The sequence below is a fragment of the Mugil cephalus genome, chromosome 1 (genome assembly GCF_022458985.1).
Source record: "Mugil cephalus isolate CIBA_MC_2020 chromosome 1, CIBA_Mcephalus_1.1, whole genome shotgun sequence".
NCBI lineage: Eukaryota > Metazoa > Chordata > Actinopteri > Mugiliformes > Mugilidae > Mugil > Mugil cephalus.
The window spans coordinates 53,083,341-53,104,603 of NC_061770.1; the positions used below are offsets into that span (position 1 = coordinate 53,083,341).

General features: G+C 40.4%; 1 protein-coding gene across 3 annotated transcripts in view; it reads right to left on the minus strand.

Annotated features, from left to right (window-relative positions):
- Positions 1–21,263, minus strand: part of LOC125023249 (serine/threonine-protein kinase 26-like) — a 92,011-nt gene that overhangs the window by 10,715 nt on the left and 60,033 nt on the right. For all 3 annotated transcript variants that reach the window (XM_047610394.1, XM_047610401.1, XM_047610410.1), the window contains exons 6-7: positions 18,813–18,970; positions 8,975–9,160 (exon numbers count right to left, since the gene is read on the minus strand). In XM_047610394.1, the coding sequence (XP_047466350.1) occupies positions 8,975–9,160; positions 18,813–18,970 (344 nt within the window). The remainder of the gene's footprint in view (positions 1–8,974; positions 9,161–18,812; positions 18,971–21,263) is intronic.

A 21,263-nucleotide genomic window follows, 5' to 3' on the forward strand; every position in this document is an offset into this window, starting at 1 on the left:
TAATGTTGCCCCATTCTTCTTGAATTACTATTTTTAATTCTTTGGTTTGCACTTTGAAACAGACCTTTTGATAGTCCCCCACATATTTTGAATGGGGCTAATGTCCAGGGATTGACCTGGCCACTCTAATACCTGGATACTGTGCTCCTGCAGCCAAGTTCTACCTGCCCTGGATATGAGGCAAGCGGCATTACCTTGTTGAAACAGCCAGTTTTGACTGGAACAGTGCACGTGCAGAAGGGAGCATGTAGGTTTAGAGAATGGCACAATATTTGGTAAGCCATCACAGACAGTGAGATTACCAACACCATCTGCACTCATGCATCATCAAACCATGATACCGCCTTCACCATTTTTGACAGTAGGTACGGCACAGGTAGGTACATGCTGGAGATGCCTGGCCTGGCCTCCTCCGTACCCTCACATAAGCAAGTGGAAGATAAAGCTGGAAAATGGACTCATCTGACCACAGAATCTTCTTCCAGTTCCTGACTGTCCAGGTCTTGGGTACTTGGGACCAACGATGCCGGGCTAACCTCAGTCTCTCATTGATCAGAGGGTTCTTGACAGCCCTGTAGGACCTTAAGCCATGATCTAAAAGTCAACCACATATAGTGCGTGTGAAACACTGGACACCAGTTTGGTTTGACCACTGCTGTGGGAGCTCCTGTGATGTCATTTGGCAGTTTTCTTTTCTGCAAATGTGGATAAGGATGTGGCCATTTCTTGCTGAAGAAACCTTTGGATACCCAGATCTTGGTTTGTCTTCCAGGCTGTTGATTTGTCTGTACTTCTGCAGAGTGTATCCAACTGCTGAAGGACAGCAGCTTCACTTCCTGCTGAATTGGTGGCAGCTGTACCATTCTTGGCTGACTGTATCTTCAGGTGTGTTTCCAGCATTAGGTTCCTTGTTTTTGCCATTTTGTCTCTGACAAACTTTGAAATGGACTGGCTTTATATAGATATGAAGCACAGCAACAGAAAAACATGTGTTTTAATAAAAAGCACGCCCTTCACTAGTGGATCACTGGTATCAAAATGACCCAATACTCAAAATTTCTTGTGTATTTTTATGTAAAGTTTTTAATACCTGCTTTAGGATTTGTTTGGTATTATGTCTGTGACTGTACTAAGAGTAGTTGCACTTGAAGACCTAAGAGTGATTCTTAATGCTATATTTTACAAATCCATGGGGTTTCCTAAAACTTTTTTCACCACTGTACTGTTTGTAGAAGTCTTGGCCACAAAGTCAAGGCCAAGTGGTCTTCTTGGAAGAGTTGCAGCCCAAAACTCATACCTCTGACATGGAAACAATACCAAGCAACTCAACTATGCACAAAAACATAGGAACTGGGGTGCAGAAAAATGGCAGCAGGTGCTCTGGACTGGGTCTGCTATTTGGCAGTAGCAGAAGGCAGTTTGTTCACCAAAGGGTTGGAGAGCGATTCAATAACGAATGTGTACAGGCAAGAGTAAAGCATGGTGGAGGTTCTTTGCAAGTTTGGGGTTGCATATCTGCAAATGGAGTTGGGGATTTGGTCAGGATTAATGGTGTCCTCAATGCTGAGAAATTCAGGCAGTTGATTTGATTTCTCCTCTGTTCATTCATTGCATTTTGTTAATTGATAAATTGATGAAAATAAACTATTAACACTTTCACTTTTTGTGCTGAGAACCAATCAACATGGTTTAAGGTCGCTTTTGTCTTTTTGTGCTGTTTTTATTTAGATTTTTTTTTCTGGACTTTTTGTGTTTGTCTGTCATTGGCTGTGGAGTTCAGTGGAGTGGTCGTTGTGTCCGTTGGTGTATTCCTATTAGCTGCTAGCACTGTCCCTTGAGCTGGCCTGAGATTCCCGATGAACTTCAGATCAAGCGCTGAGGATGCCATTGGAGGTGAAGGAGCAGAGAAGGAGGTTCAGTTCGGCGGTGCCATCTGTATTCATGGGAGCGTGAGGTCTTTGGCGGCAGAATGGATGGACTGTGTGAGCTTGTTGGACCCAGAGGGAGTACGTTGTAAGAAGTGCTTTGGAGATCTGGGTTCATACAGACCAAGATGCGTCTGTGTCCGACTTCGGGACCCTGTGGGCGGATGGAGATGTGTTCCTGGGTGTTGGCGTTTTCCTTCCTCCCAAAGTGGACAAGGAAACATCATGCAACACGATCCATGCCACTGTTGCTATGCAACTGACTAAACAATGGATCACTTTGGACACTGTTTTGCCAAGTACTTTTGGAAATTTGTTTAATGTTAATTCTGTAAATTTTTTGGTTACACCGATTACTTCATTTTACTACATAACTTTTTATTTTTTTATTTTAAGCAAATCTTATTTAATTTTATCTTTATTTTTACTTGTGGTTTTTAAGAATGTTAGTTTTATGTGCAATTAAGCTACTGTGACCAAGTAATTCCCCTCATGGATCATCAAATATTGAACTTTCCAAATTTATTGAATGAAAAGATTGTGCAGTTTGAACCAAAGATAGTACAATATTATATCCCAATATGAAAACACGCAAACAAAAATATAAATATAGCTGCATGCAGCAATGTAGCCTTATGCAGTGCCTTCGCTGTCACTTTTGATTGGCTGTGGTGGGCGTACACAAGCGAAATGGAGAACGGCAATAAGTAACTTTTGTACGCCTTGATCTAAAGATACTGTGTGCCGATTTTCATAAGAATCAGACAAAATTTGCGACCCGTGAATCTTTTTAAAGGTTTTTGACAAAATCCAATATGGCGGACAAATTCTTGCAATTGCGTGGAAAGTTTTGCCAGATACTGAAAGGGGACATTCCACAGTTTCAGCACAGTCCCAAAGTGCCCGACCAACTTGGGTCTTCGGAAGTCAAAGCGTCGCTGAGATATGAGCAAACTTCCTGTTTTGCGGTGCTGCTGCCGACAGCGATTGGCTAACACGAAAAGTTGGTATTAACTATCAGTGGGGCACTGCACAGTACCTGATGTATGATGTATGAGCAAAAAACATGTTTTTCTAATTACAGCGCCCCCTAGAGGCCAAACGACACCAAATTCATTGTGTCCACTTGGGACCGGGTCAGGACCTGTATTGCCAAATGTGATGTCAATATGTCACACTGTTGCCCAGATATGAGCTCACATCGAAAACTGCGCTGTTGCTGCTGATTTCAATTGGCCACAGCGGACGAACAAAGTCGAAATTAAAAAAACCATCTAGTAACTTTTGTGTGGCTTGGTCTGAAGATAGTCTGTGCTGATTTTTGTGAGAATTGGACAAAATTTGCGACCCGTGAATGTTTTTAAAGGTTTTTGACAAAATCCAAAATGGCGGACAATCTATCATGACGCAAGATGACGTCAAAGGGTAGGTTGAACTCAGCATGATCCAAGGATTCCAAGGGTACCTTGTTTTTGGAAATCAGGCATATGGTTCAAAAGTTACGTGCGCAAATGTACTTCCAACTTTGACCCGTTGGTGGCGTTAGAGTTTACTTACTGGCAACGTGTAACTCAGTCAAATTAAATATACCACTGTCCTTAAGCTATGTGCAAAATTTCTTTTTACCTTACGATTCTTTGGGCTGCCATAGACTCCAATGGTAGAAGAAAGCGGAATAATAATAAATATAGCTGCATGCAGCAATGAGGGTATCCAAGCACATCGGCCAATTGGCCATAAGGCTAGATGAGAAGTTTCGAGCGAATCAGCGAAGGATTGGCAGAAATAGGAGCTGATTGCCTGGTTTGTGGCTTCCCCGGCACTTTTGATTGGTTGTAGCGGGCAAACGGATTGGACAATGAAAATGGCACTAAGTAACTTTTGTGCGGCTCGGTCTAAAGATAGTCTGTGACAATTTTCATGAGAATCGGACAAAATTTGCGACCTGTGAATCTTTTTAAAGGTTTTTGACAAAATCCAATATGACGGCCAAATTGTTGCAATTGCGTATAAAGTTTTGACAGATACTGAAAGGGGACATTCCACAGTTCCAACATACATGAAAATTTACTCTGAAATCCTAACACGTCAAGAGAAAAGAGCAAAAATGCAATTTGTTGATAAGACCCTAGAGGCCGAATGACACTGAATTTTTATTGTGCATTTCGGAGGGTGTTCCCAAGAGTCCGACCAACTTGGGTCTTCGGAAGTCAAAGCGTCACCGAGATAAGAGTAAACTTCCTGCTTGGCGGCAGCGCCACCGACAATGATTGGCTAACATGAAAAGTTGGCAAGAACTATCAATGGGGCACCCATTTGTGGATGTCACAAAGTAATTTCAAATATAAACCCACCAAGAGATATGAGCAAAACAATGTGTTTCTAATTACAGCGCCCCCTAGAGGCAAAATGGCACCTAATTCATGGTGTTCACTTGGGACCGGGAACTTTTGTGTGGCTTGCTCTGAAGATAGTCTGTGCCGATTTTCATGAGAATTGGACAAGATTTGCGACCCGTGAAAACTTTTGAAGGTTTTTGACAAAATCCAAGATGGCGGAAAATCTATCATGACGCATTATGACGTCATAGGGTAGGGTGAACTCAGGATCATCCAAGGATCACAAAGATACCTTGTTTGTAAATTTCGGGTTTGTAAATTTAAACAATGTTTTTGTTAGTAACAATGTTTTTGTTATAATAAGAAAACGTAGAAAAGCAATGGGTTCCAGCAGCTTCGCTGCTTGGACCCCGAATAATAATAATAATAATAATAATAATAACACTAACAGAAACAATGGGGTTCAATTCAATTCAATTCAGTGTTATTTATATAGCGCTAATAACAATACAAATTGTCTCAAGACGCTTCACAAAAACCAGCCTGCAACCTCCAGAGCAAGCCTGAGGGCGACGGTGGCAAGGAAAAACTCCCTTTTAACAGGAAGAAACCTTGAGCAGAACGCAGCTCATATGGAGGGACCCATCTGCCGAAGGCCAGCCGGGTAAAGACAGAGAAGATAGAGAGAAAAGAAGAGCAGGAAGAGAAAAGAAGAGCAGGATTCCTGCAGCTTTGCTGCTTGGACCCCCCAAAACGTAGAAAAACAACGGGTCCTTTATTGGGGTCCTAGCAGCTTTGCTGCTAGGACCCCAATAAAACAATAATATGCTATGCTAACAATGCTATGACCATTAATAATAAGAAAATGTAGAAACACAATGGGTTCCTCGCAGCTTCGCTGCTATGACCACCAATAATAAGAAAATGTAGAAACACAATGGGTTCCTCGCAGCTTCGCTGCTTGGACCCCAATAACACTGACAAAAACAATGGGGTTCCTGCAGCTTTGCTGATTGGACCCCCAAAAACGTAGAAAAACAACGGGTTCCAGCAGCTTCGCTGCTTGGACCCCAATAACACTAACAAAAACAATGGGGTTCCTGCAGCTTTACTGCTTGGACCCCCAATAACACCAACAAAAACAATGGGGTTCCTGCAGCTTCGCTGCTTGGACCCCCAGTAATAATAACACTAACAAAAACAATGGGGTTCCTGCAGCTTCGCTGCTTGGACCCCCCATTAATAATAATGACAAAAACTATGGGGTTCTGCAGCTTTGCTGCTTCGACCCCCAATAATAAACCAAAAATGATAAGCAAGTGATGATGCTAGAAAGGGAACTATTCCCTTTAACAGGTCTAACTGGACCTAACTTATTTGAAAAGAAGCTTGCATCGACCGCCTTTCTGGGATGCAAATGGTTTAATCACCATGTCATTGAAGTCTGGTAGTTTTTGGATAAAATCCTCTCGACAGACAGTACTGAATCACTAGAATCAGTTCATTAAAATCATCCGTTCAATTGATTTGTTCAAAGAATCAGTCAATGCTTTACTGACTGCCCTGACAGAATCGCCTCATGACCAGCAAGCAGCACTTTCACTAAACGTGAGTCCTGTTTATTTTATATTGTGGAATCAAACATTGTAAACTAGGAAAGGTGGGGAGATTAAACAAATAACTAAATAAATCACAGCTGTAGCAGAGATTCTGTAAAAAATCAAATATTGCTTTAAATGGGCTGAAATTTAATTTTTCTCGCAGCTAGTTTATGGATGTTTATTAATGGTGCTATATGCACTGTTTTATATCACATATTCCCTTGTATACCTATTTTCACTGTCACTGTATCCACAACTGTTGTCACTTTGTGTACTGTACTTTTTGTTGCCTGTGTTTATCCTATTTAATGTTGTTTGCTGCCTGCTCTCTGTGTCCTATTTAATTTCTTTCTGGTGACTGTTTTTTTTTCTGGCTTTTTCTGCTGTAACATTTGAATTTCCCCAATGGGGATCAATAACATAATATCTTATCTTATTGAAAGCCATTTTATGCTCCATCTGGTGCAATATAGGCGGAAAAGACCCAACAATTTATGCATGTGCATGTATGCATTCCAGCCCTTCAAATAAAGTGTAGCCTGTTATTATTATTTTAGATTTATTTAAAATATTATCAAAACTCAGAGTGCCCTCCTGCAGCTTGCCGCAATCACTGATGAGTCTTACTCACTATTCTGTCTAAGAATTAATCAGTTCATGAAGTGATTCCATTCAGTTCATTCATGCAAAAGATCTGTTCTTCGACAGAACCATTTGTGAACGACATAACACTAATAGACAGCATAGCAAATGCATGAAAATGCCCACAATGGAATCCTGTTATATCTGAGTTCATACGGCCTCATACTGGCTCATTTTTCCATCCATCCCACTATTGCATTTAATTGTGCAGCCCAATAATACTTTTTAAGATTTGGTAAACCTAGACCTTCCTTGTCTTTGGGTAAATGTAGGGATTTTAATTTTACCCTTGGTCTCTTTTTTTGCCAGATAAATGTTAAGATATGTTTATCTAGCATGTTTAAAATGGAACCAGGAAGGGATTGAAACAAAAAAAGAAGTCTAGATAGTAGGTTCATTTTTACCGTCTCTACCAAATAAAGGCAAGGGTAGCAGTTCTTTTTAGGGTATTATTGTTATACTGTGTGTTTCTTCTTCTTCTTTTTCTTATTATTATTAGAGAATTTTTTCCTCTTCCTCCCTTTTTACTATTCCTTAACTTTATATATCAAAACGTGTGGTTTGATCAGGATTGGTGTGCTATTACTTTTCTCTACAAAATACAAAAAATTTAAATGGAAAATGGAAATGGGATAGGTAAAAAAAAGAGCGAAAATTTGTTTTTCAAATGTCTACTGCTCAGGCATACTTGTACCTAGAGACTTCATTTCCACATTTTGATAGGTCTTAATTTTTGATCAATTACTCTTCAGTGACCATGATCATTTTTGGAGAAATTTGTGGATTTTAATGGGTGTGTCTTGTGCAGAATGTTGGTGCTAGAGTGGATGACATCATCACTTAGATTGGGGGAAGTTGTCTGAAATTGTCTGAAACTTTTCTCTTTACACACCCATCCTGGCCACAATTTACACACTAGACACATGATTTTTTCCACAGTTGTAGACCAACTTATTCTGTTTCTCACAATGTGCTCGTCAAAGTGTGGGACTCACAGAATTTAAGAGCCTCTGAGTGCGGCCACTCTCTGCTCACCATTAACTCTAATGCAAAGATTTTCTGAGAGAAGCTGGCAGAGCACATCCCAGTTGGTGGTCTCGAGGCAGTCCTGCAGAACTTCACTTGCCTCCTGACCACACCTCTTAACTGTCCTTTTGGAGACAGGCTGCCTCTTTACTGCAGTAACATACTCAGGCGTTAACAGGACAAGGTTGTGATCAGACCATCACAGTGGGGGCAGGGCAGTGGAACTGTATGCATCCTTTGAATTAGCATACAGCAGATCCAGGGTAAAAAGTTGTTCTGATTTAAATCCTGGAAAAATGAGAAATGAACAAGAGCCTCTGGGTGTTTGGACTCTGGCCTGGCAACTGCTGACTACTGAGGTCAGGACCACTGAGGGAGGGATGTAAACTTCAACAAAGATGACATAGGTGAATTTCCTGAGTAAATAATACAGACACATTCCAACAGCTAAAAGTTTAACATCCAGTGTACAGACAAGCTCCTTCACAGTTATATGAGCAGGACTGCACCATCTCTCATTCACACAAACAGCAATCCCACCGCCCTTCTTCTTACAGCTCAGAAGCATGTCTCTGTCCACCCATACAGTCTTAAAGCCGGGTATTAAAGCACTGTGGCCTGGGAGGTCCACATGCAGCCAGGTCTCCGTAAAACACAAAAAACTGCTAGCTGCATATTCCCTCTGGGTCCAAGCGCATATAGTTCATCCATCTTATTTGCAAGAGACCTCACATTACCAATGAGGACAGATGGTACTGCTGGCTTGAATTTCCTCCCCTGTTGTTTCACTTTCATTCCAGCTAACAACACGGAGCTACTCTCTTTAAAAAGAGAAACTTTGAAACTGTCTTTATTTACACCCCGACACACTTATGCAAATGCTTAACAAAATGAGTACCAGTGGAAATTAAAGCCAGGAACATATAAGTAAATTTGGCACAAAAGCATTTTTTTCTTGGCTTTGTTTTCTGTAGGGTGTACCATTATTAGAATATAGGAATACCCCATCGCAAAAAAATTACCTAACGGTTCTAAAGCTCAAGTAGTAGTGAAGCATTTGTGAAGGAGAGTATTTTCACTGAAACATTCATGTGTAAATAGTATTTTAACTATAACTTGTACATACAATGTATGTACACACAATTAGATAGTTCAGTCCTGTGAGACTGAAGATGCTTGTTTATATTTAAAGTTCATAAGCTGAAAATGTTGAGGATCAATGGATATTTAATTGGAATCTGAAAAAAAAAAAGACTTGAAACTTGAGCTGTCACGCAAATGTGTTGTAGTAAAAGTATGTTTTGACTGCTTTAAATACACCACCTCATGTCAAAATAGACATTTAATTATTTAAATATGTAGTAATAAAAGTTCAGGACCTTTGTCAAACATCTTAAAAACGGAAGAAGACAGAAATTTAAAAAACTAAAGAGTCTCTTACAAAGCCTGGGTCCTTGTTGAGGCAGGCCTCAGTGAACTCTTTGAAGCTTTTGGAGAAATCTCCCATCAGTGTTGGTGGAGGAGATTTGGGGATGTGGAAGAGGACTCGCATGGGGTGCATATCAGAGTTCGGAGGTTCACCCTTGGCGAGTTCGATGGCAGTGATGCCCAGTGACCAAATGTCCGCCTAAAGGGTATAGAAAATAAACACACACATCGATGTCAAGACTTCTGACATTTTCTGAGAGAAATTCTGTATAATGTAGAGTTCAGGGCCCAGCGTCTCAAACGTAGAGCAACAGTTTCCCCAGTGTTAGAAAAGTTTGAGTTAAACATGTATTGTGTTTGAATTTTATGGGGAAATTTGATATTTTTATACAGTCAATTCCCTATTTTTCTTAAATTGTCATTTGACATCATTTTTCACACTTTTTTCATTTGTTATGAGTTTACCAGTGCTGCAAGGACTCATAAATAAATCAACTTGCAATATCTCAACATGTTGCAAAGAGTAGGTTCATCCACAAATATGACCGTTTATGCTGTCAGGAATGTCAAGAATTAACCAAAACAACCAGAACCCAAACATCACTAGTAGACAGTTTATTACACAGTTACCAGCAATTAAGACATTTGTCAAGAATACCTAATCGCCTTATGTAGGACTACAGATTAGAGCCAGAGTATAAATATCTTAAAAAATATCACCATTTCAATCCTTTCTGAAGGTTCTGTTCCTCAATTCTGCAAATGAACGATTTTGCATTTCAATCAATTTGATGCTAAAATGTAAAAGTAGCATCTGCTATTGATGGCATTCATTTTGACCTGATACTTTGCTTCGCTTGAGTTCAGTACGGTATTTTCGTCAAATGCGCATGTGCGTTGGGTGAAAATACCTCAAAGTTTCCCAGTAGGAGCAAGATCATTTGAGAAAACAATTTGTGTCAAGTTCGCTCTCAAAACGGCAGGGAAAAAATGCACAGCAAAACGAAAACATGAAGATGAACACAGGACGTTTTTAACAAAGTGGGAGAGTTTAGATTTTTTTGTTGAACGTAATGGCAAGCCATTCTGCCTTATGTCAGGCGTCATTAGCGCATTTCAAAGCTTCAAATCTTCAGCGCCACTTCAGCTCACTAAGTAAGTAGTAAGTAACATGCATAGTAAAAGAAAAAAGCTATTGTAAATAATAATATTTTTGTTTGTGGACTTTGTCTGTGTGAGACAGTGCACACAGTATTCATTGTTGGAAATGACTGGCCTCTCTTTGTACTGCAAGAGTCAATTTCTGTCATGATCATGTTGGTGTGTGACATTTACAATAAATCTGGCTGAGCAAAGGTATGTGTGTGTGTGTGTGTGTGTGCGTGTGAGGAAAGGATGGGGTGATGTTCATGTGTGCCCATGTGTATGATGTGGCTCTTTGCCGTAACACAGTAAAAAATGCGGCTCTTGGTCTCTGCCTTGTTGGCCACCCCTGGCCTAGATGAATCAGAGACGCACCATCAGAAAGCCAACAAAAATTCCTATGTTTTTATGTAATTTTGTAAAACACGTTGCATTGCCTCCCTAGAATAAACACGTGGAGAGTAATATATTAGCCAACGTGTTGCACTGGCTCCCTAGAATAATAATAATAAGAAGAAACACGCAATATAACAATAATGCCTCGGGTCTAGTATAACTATATTGACCCATGGTGATCTCTGCACCTGGCAGATAAACAGTTGTCCTTTTTTACCATGTTCATAAATCTCATTCTTGCATAGATTATTTTGTCATAGACAAAATGCTTCTTCCATCTGTGACCTCCGCTGAATATTTGGCAAGGGTACACTCGGACCACTCTCCTTTAGCTTTAGACTTCAATTTCCAATCTCAACCCAGAGTAGTTTGTCCTTGGAAATTTGACCCTACACTTATATCAGACTCTCGCTTTTGCACCTATACCACTCAGTCTATAGATTTGTTTTAAGAAATGAACCGAACTGATGACATTAGCCCCAGGTTACTTTGGGAGGCTCTGAAAGCGGCCATGAGAGGCAAGATAAGTTCATACTCTGCACATATATTTCTCAGAATGTAAATGGTTCAATTCACTCTTTCAATCACACCATAGACCTTGTACTAACATATGGCATTGAAACTGAAGGTCTGACAGTATATTCTCATAACCCTCTATTGTCCAATAATTTCCTTTTAACATTTGAATTTACTTTAAGAGATTATATTGAAATTGGAAAGACATTTTATTATGGTAGACACTTATCTGATGATGCTATAACTAGATATAAGGAATTAAGTCCTTCAGTATTTACATCAGCGCCTTATGTCAGTGATGTGGATGACAGCAACCCACACACACAATTTAACTCCAACACAAATAGATTATTTTGTTGACAACACGACAGCATCACTCTAGTTGCTCCTCTGAAAAAGAAGGTATTAAATTGGAGGAGGGTAGCTCCATGGTATAATTCACAGTTGCGTAGTTCAAAGCAGGCAGTTCGAAAGCTGGAAAGAATTTCGCATTCCACTAATTCTAAAGAAAGATGGTTTAACAACTTATTAAAAAAACTCTTCGTAAGATTAGAACAGCATATTATTCTTTATTAACAGAAGAAAACAAGAACAACCCCATACATCTTTTCAGCTTCTTTACTGATAAAATTGTTGGCATTAGAGATAAAATTCATAGCATCCTTCCAGCTGTCAAAGATGTAAGTACAGTGGCATTAGAAACCTCTAGGACCTTCTACCTTCTAATTGATCTTCCTGAGCTCACCTCAGTTATTACAGCATGTAAACCATCAACTTGTCTTCTAGACCCCATCCTGACTAAGTTGCTCAAAGAGGTTTTTCTATTAATTAATACCTCCATATTTAATCAGATAAACTTATCTTTATTAACAGGATATGCGCCCCAGTCTTTTAAATCTGCTGTAATTAAACCTTAACTTAAAAAACCCACTCTTGACTCAGATGTTTTAGCCAACTATAGCCCAATTTCCAACCTTCCTTTTATCTCTAAAGTTTTAGAAAGGGTTGTTGTCAATCAGTTGACAGTTGGACAGGAATTAGCAAGAGAGATCATATTACCCCAGTTTTAGCTCCCTTTAAAATTTAGAATTGAATTTAAAATCCTCCTTACATACAAGGCCCTGAAAGGCCTAGCTCCATCATAGCAGTCCTGGTCTCCATCATACCTACGAAAGACCTCATAGTACCATATTGTCCCAACAGATCACTACAATCTCAAACTGCAGGTCTACTTCTGGTTCCAAGAGTTTCAAAAAGCCTTCAGCTATCAGGCTCCTCTCCTGTGGAACCAGCTCCCAGTTTGGGTTCGGGAGACAGACACCATCTCTACGTTTAAGGTCAGGCTTAAGACTTTCCTTTCTGACAAAGCTTATAGTTAGGGCCATCCCTTAGCTATGATGCTATAGGCCTAGGCTGCAGGGGGACAATGCACTGAGGACATGTCCTCTTTCTTCTCTGGCTCCTGTCCTCTAATATCTTATAATTTATTTTCTATCTCTTATCATTTATTTTCTATTACTTCGCTGTGTCTCCCTCTCTCCCCTCCTCTCCCCTCCCCCTCCATCTTCTTGTGAGGGTCTCTGGTCTGGAGTGCTGAATATCTGACCTGAGGAGTTCTAAGCTACATCTGGTGCCGTGGCCTCATCAACCAGCCCAGTCTTCATGGCCTGGAGTGCTGTGTATCAGACCTGTGGAGCTCCATTAACTATATCTGATCATCAGTTATGTGTTATATTATTAGATTGTACGTGTTTCCTATGACAGAAGTTTATCTGTTTCTCCTGCTCTTCTTTTCTCTCTATATTCTATACTGTAGATGGGTCCCTCCATATGAGCTGGATTCTGCTCAAGGTTTCTTCCTGTTAAAAGGGAGTTTTTCCTTGCCACCGTCGCCCACAGGCTTGCTCTGGAGGTTGCAGGCTGTTTTTTGCAAAGTGTCTTGAGACAATTTGTATTGTTATTGAAATATATATATATATATAGAAATATAGCTAATTAGCCTAGCCACCAGCAGGAGGTAAGAAGTGATAGGAATGTGACCACACTCGACCAGGCATCTCTTCCTTCTGTGTGAAAATGTTTTGCCTTTCCGCAGTGTGTCAAAAGCTCTATCACACACCAGCTAATTAGCCTGACCGCCAGCAGTAAGTAAGAAATGATGGGACATGCAACTATGCTTCAAACAACATTCCTCCCCTCTGCCAAGATCAGAAGTTACACAGAAGAAAACACCAGCAAACGAGCCCAACTAGCACCAGTAGGCAGTGTGCCGCACATCATTGGGGTTTTCAAGTGGGCACCACCATTCCCCAATGTTTCGTTAAGTTAGGCCCACGACACCTCAAGAAGGCCTTACAGTGAGCTCCAGCGTCCCGGAGTCACCCCCCTCAATGCAGCCACCATGCCAACATGTGCCTTTCAACCGACAGATTAATCTAACTACAACTGCTACCTATGTCAGTACATAGCTAGCCTTACCTTTAGCATGCTCCCCAGCTAGCGTTCTTCCTCCGTGGCCATAACCACTGACTCGCTCACTCTGCTGCCAGGGACATATTCTTTACGGCAACCCTCTGTTCTTTTCCGCGGATGCCCAACTCACACAGGACAGCAATGCCGGATTTCGCAACAAATCCACGGCAGCTGATCTCCATTGGGCGCACACAGGTGCTCCGGCCTCGCTGCTCCGCTTACGATGCCAACTCTGCATATCTATCTCTCTTGCGCTCATTCACCTCTTCAACTCTGTCTTCCCATGGGACAGTTAATTCCACAAAATAGGCTTTCCTTTCTTTCTCAGACCACAACAGCACATCCGGTCTTTTGAGGGTCACGGCTATCTGTTGTGGGACGCTTAAGCCGCCATCTAAGTTGGTCCTCAGCTCCCAGACTCTGCCCACACTTAGCTGCCCCGTATTATGCCTGAGTCTTTACATGACAGCTCTCTACACGACACCTTCCTTTTTATCTACACTCTACCAGTTCACCCACTGGTCTTGCTTAGCCTGCGACACTGCCTTAGTGCATCTCATTGCTTCCTCTTGCCTATGAATTTCCTCCACTACCATCTTCCTCTTTTCCGCTGCGGACGCCTTGCTCCACAGAGGTTTCCCTGCACACAGTCCCAGGCCACCACGCCCTTTCTGCACATGTCCCATGATATCCCTAAGCCTCAGGGCAGCCTGTGCCTCCTGAACCACTTCTCTTGGGTTCCACTTCCTCCGTGTTTTAACCGTGGGGGCTGTCCGGCTGACCACTGGATCTTTTGACTAAGAGTCATCTCCAGTCCAGCCTTGGCACACTTAAAACTCCTCTGTTAGACTAGTTACTGGGAGCTATGCCTTTCCCATACAAGGCTGCAATGTGGGACACCAAGCCATCTCCTAATTGACGAGTTAATCATCCTTTCAAGCTTCTCAACCTTTGTCAGAGGGATCTCATACACTGTCATTGGCCACATTAGTCGGGGCAATAACCCAAATTGCATGCACCATAATCTCTGCTTTCCTGGGAACTCGCTTGAAATGCCTTGGATCATATCTTGTCTCAATCCCTCAAACTGTGCTACATCGCTGAGACTTGCGTTATACCACCTTCCCGGACTCTTCACTGGCTTCTCTAGCACTGTGGGAATCACCTCCTCATTTATAACAAATTTCTTATCTACTACCTTTCCTTTAACAACTGAAACTCCTAGACTTACTCGGCTTCATCTTCATCCTAGCCCACTGCAAATTGCTGTTTAACTTATCCAGCAGTCTGCTAGTACATGGAGCAGTTTCCATGTCATCCATGTAGGCCCTAATTGGGGGGAGACGAAGCCCTCCATGCAGCTTTTCTCCACCTACCACCCATCTCGAGGCCCTAATAATCACCTCTGCTTTACCACAGCAGAGTATACTGTGTAGTATACTCTGCTGTGGTAAAGCAGAGCTGTATATCTGCAAAATATGCGTTGACTAGGCCTTTGATACTTCCTGGAACTCTAAAAAAAAATCGAAAGCTTCCCATAACAAACTGTGAGGAACTGAACCAAACGCATTAGTCAGGTCTAGAAATACAGCATGCAGGACTCTCTTTTCTTGCTTTGCTAACTTTATTTGGTGCCAAATCATACTGGTGTGCTCTAAGGATTCAGAAAAGCCAGGGATTCCCTGTCCAAAGAAAAAGTCAAAAAACAGACAGAATTCATCTATTATCAACAAAAGACGCAGAGAAGTCATTACTTAAATCACAAGGCGTCTTATACGAGCATGAAGAGAAAGCAAGGTGTCTCCTTGTACACCAGCTTAAGGGTAGGCTAGCCTCACAACTGATTACTCAGATAGAGAATGCCTCTGGTCAAATAAGAACTGACTCATCTGGGATTAATGACACATTCAAGTCTTTCTGCTCTATAAATCAGAGTCACCAACGACAATGACAATGATGAAATGCTGAATTTACTTTCAAATAAAAACATTCAAAATACTGACTGACCGACAGAACACTGAATATGTTATATTAATTATTACTTATTTATATATTATTTTATATTTTTATTTTTGTTCATTTATTTTCATATTATTATTTTTTATTTAAGGACGGCACAATGGAGTTTGCATCTTTGCCCTTTGTCTGCATGGGTTTGAGTACTCTGGTTTTCTCCACCGTCAAATTCATGCATTCATTAGGTTAAGTGGTGACCCTAAATTGACCCCAGGTGTGAATATGAGGGGTTGTTTGTCTTTGTGTTAGCCCTGCAATAGACTGGCGACCTGTCCAGGGTGTCTCTATCCAGCAACCCCTGTGACCCTAGTAAGGATAAGCGGTAGTACGAGATGAGATGAGATTATTTATTATTATTAATTTCACTTCATTTCTTACTTTTTATCTATCTTAAAAAAAAAAAAAACAAACATTAAAGGAAGCTTGTTGGAGGGAGTTTAATGCTCAACTATTTAACTATTGTCTTTATCTAATTTAAATATCTAATTTGAATTTGCCAGATGATCTGAAACATTTAGGTGAAAAATATGACATTTGGAAGGGGGCAAACACCTTTTCACACCATTATAACTCTTCATACCAACAAATGGAAGAAGTCTGTATTAATCATTCAAAATGGGAAACAGGAAGAGGTACTATTATCTAGGAGGCTAGGAAACTAGACAGAGCTACAATTAGCTGAGAGAATATGAAGGTAAGAAGCGCTACATACCGTCCTACAGAGCTGGCCTCTGCTGATGCTGATCCTTTGGTCTACAGTTTATTCATTCTCAATGATTATGTTATTTTGAAATAGCTGTGGATCTTGGTTTGGCTACATCATGACTGCACAAGACACCCTGCCAAAACAAGGGTCCCAGACTTTAACCCTCATACCTAATTTTAAAATTGTTACGTTGTTACCATTAAGGGACAAAAGTGTCCCTTAATGGTAACAATATTTTTTTCTACTTCTTTTGACATAAATCTTTTAATCCACTTCATTACTGATCACAAATACCAAACGTTTGAGTAATTTATGACTTTTAACCCTTTATATGCCAGTGTTTGTACATGTCAGTGATCAGTTGCAACATTGATTTTGATGGTTTTTTATCGTTTTTTGTAGTGCCCGCTTTACAAAAATTGTAACGTTGTTACCATTAATGGACAAAAGTGTCTTCTTCAAAAACACCCTAAAAATAGCATGTTAATATTTTTTTCCTACCTTTTTCTTTTACATATATCTTTTAACCCACTTCAATACTGATCACAAATATCAAAAGTTTGATTATTTCTTTTACTTTTAACCCTTTATATGCCAGTGCTTGTGATGGAATTGAATTTTTTTTCTTTTTTTTTAAAAAAAGCACACAAAAATCGAAATGTTTTCAGTAAACTAAATGCAAAGTGGATTTTTATGTGGGGGGGGGGGGGGGGGGGGGGGTGATTGGACATCTCAATGATTAGTAACAACATTGATTTTGATGGGTTTTTAGAAAACCTTCTAATAAATGCACTAAATGTATATCAGACAAGAACATAACTCCAGGAATAATGAAGTGTGTGTATAATTGATACGCAATTGTGCGTACCTTATCCACACCACCTTTGCAGGATTATTATGATCTTCTGGTCATCAATAATGGCCCAGCTCGTAGTGTCCAGTAGTGGACAGCAGCATGTCCTTTCCACACTTTGGGATGTAGGAGATGTCTGTGTGGGTCTTGGTAGTAGTAGAAGAGGGAGGAGTGGATGGTTCCAGGCCGTGCTCACTTTTTGCCCTGCTGTAGTTTGAAACTCCCAAATTTAATATGATGCAGAGGTGATGTCATAGTGTTCATAGTGATCTCTGTATTGAGCTGTGCATGGATGTGTCTGTTTGTGCACACACTTTGAAATGTTACTGTTGCCCTTCTGTGATTCACAGCTCCCAAGTTTGTTGTGACAAAAAAATGGCGTTGTTAGGTCATGAGGACGAGTGGGTTTATAGTGATCTCTGCATTGACCTGGGTGTGTGTGTGAGTGAGTGTGTTTGCATGCATGTGTGTGTGTAATTTAGGGTCTTCCAACTATATTTTTTATCCTGTTACTTGAAAGCCAGAGAGAATCAGTCTGACTGTGAAAAAAGCCAAAGTGCAGCTTGCAGTAGCAGGTTTTATTGGATTTTCAATGGGGTTTAATGGGAGTGATTTTGTGAATTAGTACTACAAAAAAAAAAAAAAAATAAAAACCCATCACAATCAATGTTGCTACTAATCATTGACATGTCCAAGGCTCTAATAAGTGTAAAAATGGAGCATTATGGGATTTGAGTTTGAAATATCAAAATCTGCTAAAAAAAAAAAAAAAAACACACACACACACACATTTGCCAAGTATGATGGCAAAAAGCAGAACTACCACCAAGTTATCAATAAATAAATAAATAAATAAATGAATAAAATTGAAAAGGACACTTTTGTCTTCATCAGGGCATGAGGGTTAACCAATGGCCCAACAATGTCCAATGATGACCATTTGTTGAGAAAATATTTATGGATTTGAGTGTATAGATGAGCTTACAGCTTTAAATTTAAACTGACAGACACTTGAGGAATAGACTGGGTTGTGGCAAATTTGTTTTTAACAATGCTATGTTTATTATCTTTAGTTTGTGTTGGTGTTAGGAAGTTTTTAAAACAGTCTGCCTTTTGAATTTTAGACAGAAGTGGAAAATTTTTCTTTTAAGATGACAGAACAAACCTGTTAACCTGTTACCCCTGTTATAGCACCCTATTAGTAGTAGATCAATCTTTTATCTATCATGAAACTGAAATTTCACACCTACTGCCCAAAGACTCAATCCATCCATCCATTATTTTATCATCTATATAATCTCTATCTATATCTAGTCTATACTTATTTCCATCCATCCATCTTGGATGACCCTAGCTAACAGGGCATGCTAATTTTGTTTTTATTTCATTCTCCTCAGTTTTTGCATTTTTGATGTTTTGGAAATGCAGTTTTAAAAAAATAAGGATCGAAATAACTTTAAAGACAATTTCACTCATAACAACAATCCCTTGCACAGCCCCTAAAAGTAACGAGAAAGGATTGGCGCAAATTTGCAGTTTGACGTTTTCAATGGCATCCATGTCAGCTGACACAATATTATCTCTACAGTCATGATTACTTGCAAGTGAAAAGCTACAGACAGTTTTTTCTCAAATCTTTGTATATGAAACTGGATTGGATGGTTAAATCTAGTTTTACAATGGTATATTGGGGGTTTTGAATGAATATTTATATGTTATTGTATAATATAAAACAAACAGGAGTCTGACCTTGGAGTCATAGGCAGACTGCTGGATGACCTCGGGAGCCATCCAGAACGGCGTTCCCACAAAGGTTTCCCTCTTGATCTGTGTGTCCGTCAGCTGACCAGCCACTCCGAAGTCCGCCAGCTTTACTTGGCCATGCTCCGACAGCAGTACGTTGGCAGCTAAAGACAAATAATCCCTTACACCATTAGCTTACTATGGTTCAGAATAAGAATCAAAATCAGAATGCTTTTATTGTCATTGCATGTCAACATAGAACAAAACTCTCCCTAGAAGACACAAAAGACAGTAACAGTAATGGATTCCAAGATGGTGCCAGTGAGGTCAGCAGTCGTTGTACCTGCTTCAACACTTTCCTTGTATATAGTTCCTTTTGCTTTTATTTTTAACTTATTTATCTCACCAAACTGTTTTGTATGGACATTTTCTTCCGACCTGGCTTGGCTTCCAGACATCCTGTGCCAGGGGGCCAACACAAAGAAAGAAAGATGTGGAAGCCCCAAGTCACGCAAAAGGCCTCAGGAGAACAGAGTCAGCATGAGAGAAAGGCTAAGGCAGAAAGCACACCACATGCCACTGCCTATTATTTGCTAGTTGATGTCGAGTCACAGGAGAACAAGCCGGATGAACTCAGGGCCACACCGACACATGGCTGATTCTGCTTGTACTGGACTACACCATTCAACCAGTGAGTTCCTTACAGTTCACCACACGGACAGTAGTGATACGCTGAATGAGCCAGCTCTATGATGTGAACCAATTGGAAGCCAATTCAATTTTTTTCGCCTTTTTTTTTCTGTTAAAGTCAAATGTCATGGGTCAAGATATGCCGGTGGCATCTGTGTGCAGGGGGAGGGGATATACACATGCAACACAGAGAGCACAGTACCACATGAACGTGTGGCAGGGAGACAGAGAACGTTGCAGAGACAGAACCTACATGCATTAGAAAAGAAAACAGAGTTAAGTCTGGACACATTTTAGTGTGCTTGATAGTACAAACGCAGAGAGTACACTGTAAAGTTAAAATTTTATACTGAGCAGGCTTCACAAATAACTTGCCCAGGCACATGTGAACTATTCATCTTTGTTTTTATATTTTATATATATATATATATATGTTTTTTGTGGGAGGTACAGTGGTGTGGTGGCTTTCGGTGTTTGCATTTTCTCCCTGTGTCTGCGTGTGTTCTCTCCAGGTACTCCGACTTCCTCCCACCATTATACCTTTTGTAGCAGTTCAGTGAGGATTTAAATAAAGCCATTAGCCATTTAAATAAGTGGTATATGCTATATGCTCATTTAAATAAGTGTGTGGTTTTATGCTCGTGATTGTACCCAGTTCTCTGAACTCCTTCCTCCTAATTGTTCTTTAGCTTTCCTCGTACAACAGGCAACAGTTGTGGCGTAGCCTCTGTTTAAATCCAGACTTCAGTGTTTTTTGTCCGAGCCTTCAACAAGCTATTCCAGCTTCGAGCTGCAGGTTTTCAAATTGAAGCTGTCCTCTATCGTCCTACACGTCTTTGTATATTGTCCACCAAAATACAACAAAGACTTTTTTTAAAACATAAACAATTCTTTTTGTTTTATTTTATCTTTTTTAAAATATACTTTCAGTACAGTCACAGACAAAATATCAAATAAATCCTGAATCCTGATTGTTTCCATAAAATTTCATAAGGAATTTTGACTATTGGTCATTTTGGCACCAGTGATCCATTAATGAAGGCCATGCACGTGACATGACATGACACGTACTGCAGCCAGCACATTTGAAAGTTTTTCAGAGAGAAAAATGGCTAAAACAAGGAACCTAACGCAGGAAACACACCTGAAGATACAGGTTTTCTTCAGCAAGAAATGGCCACATCCTGTTGTGCATGTGCAGGGAAAACTACTGAATGACCTCACAGGAGCTCCAACAGCTGTGGTCAAATAAAACTGGTATCCAGTGTTCTACATGCACTGTACGTGGTCGACTTTTAGATCATGGCCCCAGGTCCTACAAGACTGTCTAGAAGCCCCTGAACAATGATAGACAAAGGTAGCCTGGCGTAATGGGGCCCAAGCAAACAAGAACTAGACAGTCAGTAACTTTAAGAAGATTCCGTGGTCAGATGAGTCCAGTTTCCAGCTTTATCTTCCTCCTGCTAATGTGAGGGTACGGAGAAGGCCAGGCGAAGCATTACCTCCAGCATGTAGAGTACCTACTGTCAAAGATGGTGGAGGCAGTATCATGGTTTGGATGCATGAGTGCTGCTGGTGTTGGTCATCTCACTGTCTGTGATGGCACATTTGTTTCATTGAACTCTGTGCCATTCTCTGTGCTCCCTTCTGCATGTGCACTGTTCCGTTAAGGTCGAAACTGGATGTTTCATCAAGATAATGCCCTTTGCCACAGATCCAGCGCCCCACTGAAAATTTGTGGAGGATTATCAAAAGGTCTGTTTCAAA